Source organism: Prunus avium, chromosome 1, assembly GCF_965620075.1.
Source record: "Prunus avium chromosome 1, drPruAviu1.hap1.1, whole genome shotgun sequence".
NCBI lineage: Eukaryota > Viridiplantae > Streptophyta > Magnoliopsida > Rosales > Rosaceae > Prunus > Prunus avium.
This window is the reverse complement of record NC_142284.1, coordinates 53,098,402-53,111,011: the sequence shown is the minus strand read 5'-3', so window position 1 is coordinate 53,111,011 and position 12,610 is coordinate 53,098,402. Positions and strand designations below refer to the sequence as shown.

General features: G+C 35.2%; 2 protein-coding genes and 1 pseudogene across 2 annotated transcripts; 1 reads left to right on the top strand and 2 right to left on the bottom strand.

Annotated features, from left to right (window-relative positions):
- The first annotated feature begins 1,205 nt into the window (after positions 1-1,205).
- Positions 1,206-1,569, top strand: LOC110766297 (uncharacterized; annotated as a pseudogene).
- A 437-nt stretch (positions 1,570-2,006) lies between these two features.
- Positions 2,007-5,670, bottom strand: LOC148298005 (uncharacterized). Its single transcript, XM_088249358.1, has 5 exons — positions 5,656-5,670; positions 4,189-4,269; positions 3,654-3,663; positions 2,981-3,033; positions 2,007-2,264 (listed from the first exon to the last, which is right to left on the bottom strand). Exons 1-5 carry the CDS (start codon positions 5,668-5,670, stop codon positions 2,007-2,009), a joined length of 417 nt encoding a protein of 138 aa, XP_088105484.1.
- A 4,017-nt stretch (positions 5,671-9,687) lies between these two features.
- On the bottom strand, positions 9,688-11,140 carry LOC110766311 (gibberellin 3-beta-dioxygenase 1-like). The gene is made up of 2 exons (XM_021969613.2): positions 10,668-11,140; positions 9,688-10,246 (listed from the first exon to the last, which is right to left on the bottom strand). The coding sequence occupies exons 1-2, from the start codon at positions 11,138-11,140 to the stop codon at positions 9,688-9,690; spliced, it is 1,032 nt and encodes a 343-aa protein (XP_021825305.1).
- Between the last annotated feature and the right edge of the window lie 1,470 nt (positions 11,141-12,610).

Sequence of the window (12,610 nt, the reverse complement as noted above, 5' to 3'; positions counted from 1 at the left end):
ACAGTGTAAAATTTTAAAAATACTAAACTTAGTGCAAATTTTATAAGCTAATCCTACTCCAAAAAATATTATTAGCCCACGATCTCTTTGTCTCATGGCCTGTGATTGTTTTTTGTTTAATATTAGCTCACCTCTTTTAAGTAAAAAAACACATTTATGACTCCTTTTGGAACAAATAACATGGTAGTAATAATAAATTACTATCAAAACAAACATGGGAAATATTGAATGTCTGCCAACATGAAAATTTAATAATTTCTTCATGCTCTATGTTCCCTAGTAGTCGTAAACCCCCTTTCCTTTTTGGCCAAAATAAACTGTAAACCCCTCTTCTTTGGCTCTATTTTAAATATTTTTACAAGTATCAACTAATTAAGGTGGTTTTGAAGTTGAAACTCCAAGGCTTGAGGTTAAATAGTGGCTAGTCTAGTCCCTCTGTAGTTTGGATTGCTTCTGTTGAATTACATTTGCATTGCTTCTTCTGGCTGCATAGTATTTCTAAGAGAAAGAGAAAGGTTTGTTTTAGATTTCTTTTTTCCAAGATGTTATTTTATTATTTTATTTGTTACTTTTTGCTTCATCTTTTGTACTGGCTTACATAAGCCACGCTTAGACCGTTTTCTTTCTAGGGTTTGAAGAATCCAACTTTGGAGTGGGTTTGAGAGAAGAGAAATCTCCACTCTACCATTCTAGAATCGGCCACCTAGAGGAGAGGGCTAGCAGATTACCTCCTCTTGGTCATCTTCTTCATCTATTACACCACGTTTGTGTGTATGAACTAGATTGTATCTACTTTGGTACCTTGTGAAGACTTTATGAAGCAAGCAACAAGGAAGAAGGTCTTTCCAAAGGTGAAAACCCGGAGACCATCCAAGACAGCTTTAAGGATAAGAAAGTCTCATCCTTTCCTCCCTTTTCTTTTGTGCATAAGTGAGATTAGATCTAGAAAGATACTTGGAATTTGGTAGCATTAGGCTTAATAAGATCTAAAATTCGCTTCCGCCTCTTTGAATGTTTGATTCATGTATGTTGTAGCTTAAAATCCATGAGTTTAAATTTAAATGCATCTTTCCTCAGAGGCTGAGTTATGGAGTCTCCTTAAAGGTTTGCAAATGGCTTGGGCTAAGGGTATTAGGACCCTTGATGTTGAATGTGACTCTTTTATCTGTTGTTTCTCTAATGGCTAAGACTTCTGGAGAAATGAGGAAACAAGTATGGAGTCAGTGAAGAAGTTCTTGGAGAAAGAAGGTGAAATGGCAATGACAATGGATGGGCTGCCAGACAAGTTCCTTGCGTCCTTTATCATGAAAGGCATTAAAGTTGATCTCCTTGAACCCGGTCGCATTGTTTGCTCCTTCAAAATAACCCATCATTTACTGAAAGGAGGCAATTTCATGCATGGTGGAGCCTATGCTTACCCTGGTGAGGAAGTTGAGATTGAGGCCAAAGGCTTTACGAGTTTGGAAGGCTGTTGGTGTTGCCAGTGTTGAGTTAAGGAAGAAGAAGACATACAAAATTATAGCTCAGGGGCGTCATACCAAGTACCTTACTCTCGCTAGCAAAATCTGAACATCTTGGAAGTTTGAACCGAGGCAATTCAGTCTGTGTTCCTATGTAAAGATTTTTCAACATTGAATAAATTTAAGCGAATTATATAAATTCACAGTTTGAGATACAAACCAATGGTCAAATTTTCATCAGACTTCTATATGATATTGAGAAGTCTTTTGGTGTTGTCAATGTTGGGGAAATATTGTTGTCAAACTAGTGCTTCTCACTACACTAAATAAAGTGTGAACAGCTTGGAACCAACCATTCAGTGTTTCAATTTACAAATTGGTGCTCATGGTTACAGTTCACATAGTTTGACATGCAAGCAATGCTCAATTGCATCTCTCCTCAGACTGATACCAATTCAAAAAAGTTATCAAAAACCAGAAGATTTAATAACCTTTTGATCGTAACATGATTCAACTGAATCATGAAAAAATAAATGACTATTTGAGTCATAATTCGTCAAAATCGCATTCCTCATCATAATTGTATTCGTCATCATAGTTGCATCCATTATATTCGTCATTTGCAACGTATGTATCATCATCATGGCCTTGTCTGGCTTCAGCCTCTTCACTGTATCCATTACTTTCATGCTCAAAATCATCATCATGGCTGCCTTCAAAACTGTTCTTCTCATTTGACAGTTGCATATCACCATGACTGCCACAATTAGACTTTGTGCCTTCTTCGAATGCAGGTGCATAACCCTAATTTTACACATGGGGAAAAAAATTAGAAAAGGTTCTAGCAATTACTCGCAGAAAGACACCTCTATTCTCTAAAACCTTCCACGATTTCTAACTAGGAACTACATTGCATGGCAAAAAAAAACTATTAACCAACATGAGTTGGTCCAAGTGGAAGGGGCTTGGATCCTTTAAACAAGAGGTCCTGGGTTCGATCCCAGGCACTTGCGAATAGAGCAGACTATGTTGGGAGAGGTCCCCGCTTTGTGCCTGACCGTACCTCGAGGGATTTAGTCTCCGCAGTCGCGCGGGGGATACCCTGGGAAACCAAAAAAAAAAAAAAAAACACTATTAACCATGTAAAAAGATGAAAGATTTTCCTATTTTTTTTAAGTCTCCCATTAATTGCCCAATAAGTAAACAACCTGCACAATTGATCATTCCTTTACGTATTAAGTTCTATCTTGCCATGGTTTGTGACACTTGTTTATACCTTTATTCCATTAAACAGGAATTTGGTGTCTGCACACTAACCAGACATAACAAAAACTACATTGAACAAGTAACATCATTTGACAATCGAAATTAAACGTGCCATTAGATTTGATTGGCTTTTAGTCGCTTGTAGTCTGTGCATCAGTTAACAAGACCTTGGATGTTGACAGAACATGATATGGGATTTGAAAAGCATGAATAAAGCAAAATTGATTCTAAAATAAGACATAAAAGATGCTTACAAGCTCTTCATTTAATTTATCCAAAGCATCATAGTTGATTTTGAACTCAGCCTCTGCAAGAACAAAATGTCACATTAGTATCTGCTAAATAAATTATAAGTAGGACAATCAACATGGCAGGAAAATTTAAGCACCAAAAATCCCATAAATCAATTTATTAACTTACATTCATAGTATCCATCACTAGGGCCGGCCCTGGGTGATTGAAGGCCCAGGGCAAAACTCTAAGAGTGTGCCCTTTATTCATAAATTAATTAATTTTTAATCAAATAATTAATTTTATTCAAATTATAAGAGTTTACAAAAGGGAATGAAGAACACGTTGGACCTTATTAGAACCTTTTTTTAAGGAAAATTCAATTTAACTAAGGAAAAAGAGTACCCTACATATTGAAAACATTACATTGAACAATAAATTAACATTTCATTCTTATTTTCATTATGTTCTTCGGCTACTGTTGGTAATTCTTCTGCTACATTTGGTAATTCATTGGTTTTTTGGAAATATTTATTCAAAGATCCTCTTAGGCTTTGAGTAATCTCTTCTTTCTTTTTCTTTCTTTGTCTTTTGAGATTTCCAAAAAGTTGTTTCTTAAAAAACATTTTTGAAATTTTACAGCCTTTTCTGGCTTTTTAGCAAGAGCAGCTTTCTTGTCCATTCAGGCTCATTTTCTACTCTTTCCCTGCCAATTTTATAGTTTCATATAGAGATCAATACATAAGACTCAATGCTGGCAGTAAAACATACACAGATAGTCAAAACATAAAAAAATAAGTCAAATGCAATAAGATTGAAGTGAAAGCTTTCAACACAGTTATGCAATGTGTGACTTCAATAACAGCTCAGAACTGGGCAAGAACTCTATGCTGGATGAGACTTCCAAGATTATGCTTTCATATCACAATGCACATATGACATGCAGCAAACATAAACTCATATACAAGAAAAGAGGTCAGGTTTAGAAGTGAAGAATTCCCGCACAATCACAGAGCTAAGGAGAATGAAGAGGCAGATAATGCAAGGGCTGATAATCATGATTAACTACATGACCTTAATGATTTTCAATCTAAAGACTCAAAAGCCAAAAATATAGACAACAAATAAAAAGAAACCATGCAACAAACAGAAACTAAGAAAGCCCCTAGCATTGCACCGAATCCTTGTGAACACACATATGATAAAATTTATGGATTTCCAAAGGCATTACCTTATCACAGTCCTTGTTCATTGCTTCCCAAATCATTTTTTTAAACAGTGCCGCCTGCTTGCTGTTAAGGTACCCAACAACCTACAAACCACAAGCATCATGCCTTCCATGTCAAAATTCCAAAAATAAAAAAATGAAGCAACAATCATATACAAATCCAAATCAAAGACAGCAGTACTTTACAGAAAAGTCTAGACCAAGCACTATATACCAAACGGCTATGATGGAAGTGATCTTGAAGAAAGCTGACGGATCATGGGCAGTGGGTAACTTTCAGTTTCAGGATCACTGCTTTTGTCTTTCATCAATTTTTACCCTTTATTTTAAAACATAGAAAATGTGGTTGATTGTCATGAACCAAGAACAAAACTTTTCACAATAACCATGAAAGGAAATTCCAAGAGCATTGATATGTAGATTAAATTCAAATAATCACTTAGGAATTTGAGCATCTACCTTCTATTCATCAACTTGAGAAAAATGGGCAACCACGATTCAAACTCAAGAAAAGAAAGGAGCAATATACCTCGGTTTTTTTTATATAAAAAAATAGTACAGCTGCGCGGCTATACCCGGTTGTTTCTAATTTTTTAAAACAAATAGTATAGCCGCGGCTATACTTGGTTTTTCCCTAATTTTTTTAAAAATTGTATCGCCGCACGGCTATACCCATTCTTCCCTAATTTTTTTAAAAAATAGTATAGCCGTTCGGGTTTATTGTTTTGACACATGACGCCTAGCGCTAAGAGGGTCCTTTTTTTTTTTGGTGAAATAAGGGAAACCCCCAGAAAACAACTAAGCCCCGCACATGAGTCGAGGCCTAGCAAGACCAAGTAAGTCATCCATCAACAGATAGCTAACCTAAGAGGGTCCTTTTTATAATATATATATATATATATATATATATAGCCTGGCTATACCTAGTTTTTTTTTTAAATTCAAAAATAGTACAGCGGGGCGGCGATACTCGATTCAATTAATGTTTCTTTAAAAATGGTATAGCCGAGCTGCTATACTTATTTCACACGTGGGCGCCTATTCGCTGGGCGTGTCCTCTTTTGTTTTTTATAAATAGTATAGCCGCCGGGCTGTACTCGATTTTACTATTTTTTAAAAAATAGTATCGCCGAGCGGCTTTACTGGATTTTTCTTTTTCTAATTATTTTTAAAAAATAGTATAGCCGCCTGGCTATACGTGGTTTTTTCCTAGTATAGCCGAGCGGCTTTACTGTTTTGACAAGTCACGCCTAGCGTTATAACAGTGGCGGTTTCAGCCTGTGGCAGGCTAGGCTCATGCCCGGCCCAAATTTATGTTAAATAAATAGAGTGCTGCTAAACGAACCCTAAAATTAACTGAGTACACCATACTATCAAACTATTTATTGAATTACTAATTTACACTAATATAAAATGACCAAAAAGGATATATTGAATTGTGTACCCCAATATATACACCATCCTTAAGACTTGACGCATGTCCATTGTTATAACTATGGTCAACTCTTTAATTTTAATTTTTTTTAAGTATTTAAAACCATAAAATAAAATAAAAGATAAAAAAAGAGAAAAAAAGCTCTCTCTCCTTCCCGACCCACCCCACTCTGAGATGAGTTGAGATATGCTGTCCCCAAATTCCCAAACTACCAAATCTCCCTAAATTATATTGAAAACCCACACCTCTCTCGAAAGATTGAAGACAATATATTTAATTAAGAATTAAAATCTTTGTTTTACTGCTTGAGCTTTTGAACCCATGCCTTCAAACAAATTGACTTAATTTTTAACATACAACTCGGAATCCAGGAGAAATGTACTGATCCCAGTTGATTTTTGTATGCATAAAACTTAAACAATCAATAACACAAACCAGGTGGTGGTGGTCGCACAGGAGAGAGATAAAAGAAGAAGAAGAAGAAGAAGAAGCAGGAGAGAGAGAGAGAGAGAGAGAGTTTTGTTAAATTATTATTTTATTATTATTTTACTTTATTTGTTTATTTTAAATACTTTAAAAGATTAAAAATTAAAGAGGGTGTACCATGGGTATTTTTGGTAGTTAAATAGGGTGTACTTAGTTAATTTTACATTTTTATTTAAACATTAGGGTGTACTTAGATCGTAGGGTGTACCCAGTTAATTTTAGGGTTCGTTTAGCAGCACTCAATAAATATTACCCACACTTTTCTCTCTCCTCTCTTCTCTTTTGCCCAGCCCAAAATTTTGTTTAAAAAAATATTACTTACACTCTAATCTCTCCTTTTTTTTATTCTTTTCCTTACACTCTCCTCTCTCCTCTCTCTCCATTTTTTATTCTTTTCCTTACACTCTCCACTCTCCTCTCTCCTCTCTCCTCTCTCTCTCTCTCTCTTTTCTGTTGTTTTCCTTCTCTCTTCTCTCCCTTTTTTTTTTCTCTTTCTTGTCCTTCTCTCATCCCTCCTCTCTTTTTTTATCCGTTCTTTTTCTTCCATCTTCTCTCCTTTCTCCTCTCTCTCTTCTCTCTCTCTTCTTCTCTCCCTTTCTTATTTCTTCCTTTTCCTTCTCTCTTTTTGTTAGAAAAATATTACCTACATTACTTATGATTATTAAAAAATATTTGTCTTGCACAAAGATAACTATTTCAGAAATTTCGAAACATGATTGATAGGGCTATAGAGCTCGAGGTGGAAAGCTAAAAACGGATGTCATAATAAACGTTTATAAAAGGAAATAAGGGGAGAAATGAGGTCACAACTGGTTATAAAAAAATAAAAAATAAACCTAGCTCCGCCAATTATCTTCCTTCCCATTTCTCTCGAAATAAATCTAGTTTTTTTAAAATTAATGTAGTCCCCTATTTTATCTTTCTTTTTAATGTAAAATATTTTTTTTCTTTTTTTTTAAAAAAATTTTTCTTTTGGTTTTTATTTTAGTTTTTGTATTTGTAGATATAAATGCATTTGAGGGTAAGGCTTATCACGTCTCCTCTCACTATGTAATTTTTTTTTTATGTTTATTAATGAAATTCACTCGTTCCATCAAGTTTGTTATATAAGTTTTGCCTGGTCGGCTTTCGAATCCTGGAACCACCATTGAGCGCTAAGGTCCTTTTTTTAATATATATATATATATATATATATATATATATAAATAATATGCCGGTCGGCTATACCCGATTTTTTAATTTTGTTTAAAAAATAATGGGTATACTCGATTTTATTAATGTTTGTTAAAAAATATTTTTTTTTAAAATAGTATAGCTCACGACTTTACTGAGTTTTCCATATATATATATTGCGGCTATACTTGTTAGATTTGAGGCAATTTCATCCAAACTGTCATAAACCAAGAACAAAACTTTTCACAATTAGCATCGAACTAATTTATATCGGCAATTTGGTCCCTTCTAACCCCTTTCTCTCCCAATCCCCATCTTCCTTTCCCTCTTAACCCATTTATTACAGTAGAGAAAGAAGAAGAAAATATGAATCTGCAAGTGCCGAATTGAGGCTGAACCGCTCAAATTGCAAGACAGAGGGAGGAAATTCAACCCATTTTCCAAACAAAAAGAAAATTTAACTTACATATCCAAAATAAAGTTAAGGATCTATTTGGCTGCCAAGAAAGTTGTAGTTCCGAACATTATTAGAATTTGTTTTGTTTTGTTTAATTGGGGATTAGTTTTCTTCCATTTTCACATCAACCAAGCATAGCTGGTTTTGATAAACAAAATAATCACAAATCACAAATAGTTGGAGTATTTTGGTAAAGATAGAGTTACCAAATGGAGAACTTGATTTCTCTGCATGGGCTGCAGACTTCATTTTCTTTTTCTAGTTTGCTTTTCAAGTTTTCAGGGAAAGTGGGACGATGAGTTTTGAGAGGGAAAAGGTTAGAAGGACCAAATTGCCCTCAAATTAGGTTACACGTGCTCCTCATGTGTCATTTTTAAGTGAAATTTAGATTAAATTGACTTAAATCTAAGGGTATGTTTCAGTGGCGGATGCAGGAATGACCACTCATGGGGTCATAGTGTAAACTACCAAATAATTTTTTAAGATGAAAAAATATTGAAAATGAAACGATAGTACTTTCACTCATAATTAATGTCAAAAATAATATTACAAGTTACAATTGTCCACGACGAGGTTTCATTTATTTGAATTGAGGCTTAGGGTTTAGAAATTAAAACTTACTTGAATTGAATTGTAAACTTTCACAAAAATAGTGGCGGCAACGGGAATGGTTGGTGGTGAACGGCAGCTAGCACCCTTGGTGGCGGTGGCAAGGGAGGAGATGGTGGTAGAGGTCTTGGGGAGATTGGGGTTAGGGAGGAGAAATATGAAAATTTGAAGTTTGGAGGGTCTGTTTTCGGGTCTGTTTGCTGTTAATTAAGAAGTTGCAGCCCGTTTTTTATTTTTTTTATATAAAAGTCCTAGACCAAAACGACGTCGTTTTGGCTAGGTCTTTTTAAAAAAATTGCATTGCCCAAAACGACGTCCTTTTGCAAGGCAGTTTTTAAAAATAAAAAAACTGAAAAGAACCCCAGCCACCGAAGCTTCTTCTTCTCCATGGGGTCATTTCCATGGCTTCCAAGGGCAAAAACCAGTCCCTAACACTAAACTCCAGATCTGCCATGGGGTCGTCTGACCCCATTGACCCCATGGTGGATCCGCCTCTGGTATGTTTGAAATTGGCAATATAAATTAGTTCCAGTGACAAGAGCATTTTCACTCATTTGCCATGGCAAAAGGTAAGGAGAGGTAAGGATTGGTACTATTCACGTGAAAACTATCATCTTATATTCAACCTACACAACAACAAATAAAATAATAGAAACAACAAATCAGACCTACGCAATTGTAATTGTAGGATAACAATAAGGTAATAATGTGTCATCATATGATTGGCTCCTCATGCTTGATTGACTGTAATCAAAACTTTGATGGCCAAAGGAAGACGACTTGTCCTTTGGACTACCTTTGCTTTAATAATTTCGTTAATTCTTTATCTTATACATAATGTGTTATAATAATTAACTAATTCTATTACTTTATTAATACACTAAATGCTGATAAAAATCAAAAGAACGTTTCTCTTCCCCTTTATATACTTTTATTGCATGCGGTCCAATCATTAATATAAAGTCTTCGAGAACATGCATGCACGACAGCTTTGCTAACAATGACATTTTGTTTTATAATATTTTCATCGATCATAGTTAAAACCCGACGTGTAAAACAGAAGTGAGTTAGGTTGGACAGGATAGTGAGCTCTCGTTTCTTTGTATCTAAATTCGAATTCCTTTCTTTGTCTAAATTTTAGACTCTCCTGGCTATAAAAACAAGAAGAAGAAGAAGAAAAAACTCATAAACAATAACACATCTCTGATACCCATAAAATAAACCATTCAACAACAAAAAAACCCATAAAATAAAATAAAAAATTGCAAAAACCATCTGTGTGTTTGACCTCATTATTTAATTAACTTAGATTCACCCTAAAATATGTAGGGAAAAATCCCATTTAATTCTGAATAACAGAAAGCGCCTTCTCGAAATGCTTGCCCTTGATTCCAACAAACTCCTTCACTGACAGAGTTTGATACCTAGGCACTTCCCCAAAATCCTTGGACAAAACTGGGGAGACTATAAAATCACCTGGAGGAGCATAGAAATAGGCAAAGGAGAGACGTCGGACCTGGGTGGCCACCACACGATGACGGACAGTTGTAAACACCCCGTTGGAGAGGATGTGGAAAAAGTCACCAAGGTTAACTGTGATGGCACCGAGTACGGGTTGCACCAGGACCCACCCGGCTCCATCTTTGAAGACTTGGAGGCCGCTGACTTTGGATTGCTGGAGAATGGTTATTAGGGATGTGTCTGTGTGGGGTGCTATGCCCATGGCTCGGGTTGGGTCAGGACAGGCCGGGTAACAGTTTAACTGCAGACCAATACTTAATCCTTGAGATTCCTTAAGCCAAGCCACTTCTTCAGGATTAATGTTCAAGGATTTGAGGATAATGCAGATTAGCTGCTCGGTTAATGCCTTCAATTGGCTCCGATAATGAACCATTGTGTCACTGCAAATAAAAATAAATAAAAAAAACATAAAAGTTCATTTAAGTCATAATTTAATTCAGTGTAATAATCACATTGTTGAACTAAAATATAGATAGGCAATCATTTCTATACAAACACATATACATAACCGTGAAGATTTTATTTGGTGGCTCGATTTGAACTACATTGGAATTATAAATTCAAGCCAGTTCTTATAAGTCTCACCCCCTTCTAGATAAGACTTCTAAGACACTATATTGAACTGTTGTGCAATTTAATAAGTTCACTAAACAGTGGTCAAGGCATTAGTACAAATTCCAGAGGGCGAAAAGTAAACTATTACCCTCGCAAATCCGAAACGAAATATACATATATGGAAGAAACTATAATTGGAATAATTTTGATTTTGTCTACGTGCATGGAAATGCATGGAGGACTTACCAAAACCCTTGATAGTCATTGGGCCAAAGTAGCTTAGCATGATCGATCGGAGACCCCATGATATGATACCCTTCGTGCCACATAAGCTTTTCAAAAAATGGTGATATAGGAGGGAGACCATATCCTGATTGGCTACCCCCTGGAGATCTTAAGGCCTTCATCTTTTGGTCAACTGGTAGATCAAACAATTTTTCAGCCTCAGACTGCACAGCCTCCATAAGCTTGGTGGGAATGCCATGGCCTATCAGTTGAAACACACCCCATGTCTCACATGCCTGGATTATGAGCCTCTCAGCATCTGGATCCGCGAGGTCGATAAGGGGCGGGCCAGTGGAGTGGACCCCAGATGGAGACTCGTTGGACTCATCAAGCCATACATGGGAGTCGGGTAATGTATGGACAGAACCATAGTCAAGGGGGATGTGTTGGGGTTCGAGAAGGGTGTCTTTATAGGATTCTGCGAGAGCACCCATTAGCAATTGTCTTAGGAGAAAGAAACAACAGCAACGTAAGACTGAGAAAAGATCAAGACTCAAAGAGACTGGTTGTTTTGCCTGTGTTGACTGGAATGTATATATATATAAAGTTATATACATGGAGATCAGAGAGAAAGATTGTATTGGGTTTTGACCCTATATATAGAATATATTCTTATATGGATATGCATATGTATAGTATGGAAAGGTACGACCCCATATATAGAATCCAATCTCATATAGAAATACATATATCTATATATATCTTTTTTCTATTCTTTGCCAAAACGTATATGTATATATAGAATGTCGTTTCATATGAATGTTATGCATGAATCACATGAAATGTATGTGTGTATGCACATATGAGAGTTCATGCATATACGTCGCTTTCTTAGTTGTCAAGATGAATCAAAAGATATATCTTTATCTCTATTCTATGTTTTTGGTGTATTAACGGTTTTAAATGTCTTATTAAAATGCTAATAATTAATAATGTATATCTTAAGTAGATTAACTAGGAAATCTAAAATAATGAGATTAACTTGAAGAATATACAGTCTACATGATTTTCATGTTGAAAAGCCAAAACGCGTGCGTTTCATTAGGTAGTAGTGATCATAGCCAAAACGCGTGCGTTTCATTTTTATTTGTGCTCTTAACTTCAAAAGAAACAAATAAAATTGTACTTTATAACAAAAGACCAAGATGCAGCCACTTTTAAGTTGACAGTTTTTAATATACGAGTTTCTAAATACAACAACAAACACTATTGTTCATCGCTTTCATGTTGGGTTTCGGATGGTTTCACTCCATCCTTTGTGTACTCTTATGGTGCTTCTTTTTTAATAAACATCTTTACCAACAAACAAAAAACTTAAAATAAGGGGGTGTTTTTGAGTTTTTCTTGGGTTTGAATTTTTAAAAATGGGTCTACCACACGGGTTTTTGTGGCTTTGAACTTAAAATTTGTTTTTGAGTTTATAAAATTGGATCTAAGTAGGATACCAAACAAACCCTTAGTTTATTTCTCATTTTCGTTTCACAATATCTAGAATAAGTTAAAACTGTGGCTTTGATATATGCATGTTTTATATCAATATAGTAGAATTATAACTAATTAGCCTCTTGGCACACGTGTGTTACTAGCCCTCTTTGTTTTTCTTATTTTTTTAATTAGTTAAATATAGGGATATATAAAATGATAAAAAGAAACTAAAAAATTAAAAGATAAACAAAAAAAAAAGAGGAATGTGGTATAGTGGAGAGAGAGAGGGAGAGAGAATTTAGCAAATTAGTTTTTTATTATTATACTCTCATTATATTAGATTGTGGTTTTCTAACATTTCAGGGTTTTTGGATGTTTCAGTATTTGAGGCTTCTGTCTTTATATATAGATGGATAATATATGTCATACTAAGAACTAACACGTTGTGCTTAATTAGGTGAGGACTTGTGCCCATATCC

Coding starts and splice junctions, on each gene's coding strand:
- LOC110766311 (XM_021969613.2), bottom strand. CDS start 11,140: ATGGGTGCTCTCGCAGAATCCTATAAAGACACCCTTCTCGAACCCCAA. Junction 10,247..10,667: donor AATGACTATCAAGGGTTTTG/GTAAGTCCTCCA, acceptor TTTTATTTGCAG/TGACACAATGGTTCATTATC.
- LOC148298005 (XM_088249358.1), bottom strand. Junction 2,265..2,980: donor ATAAATTAAATGAAGAGCTT/GTAAGCATCTTT, acceptor GTGTAAAATTAG/GGTTATGCACCTGCATTCGA.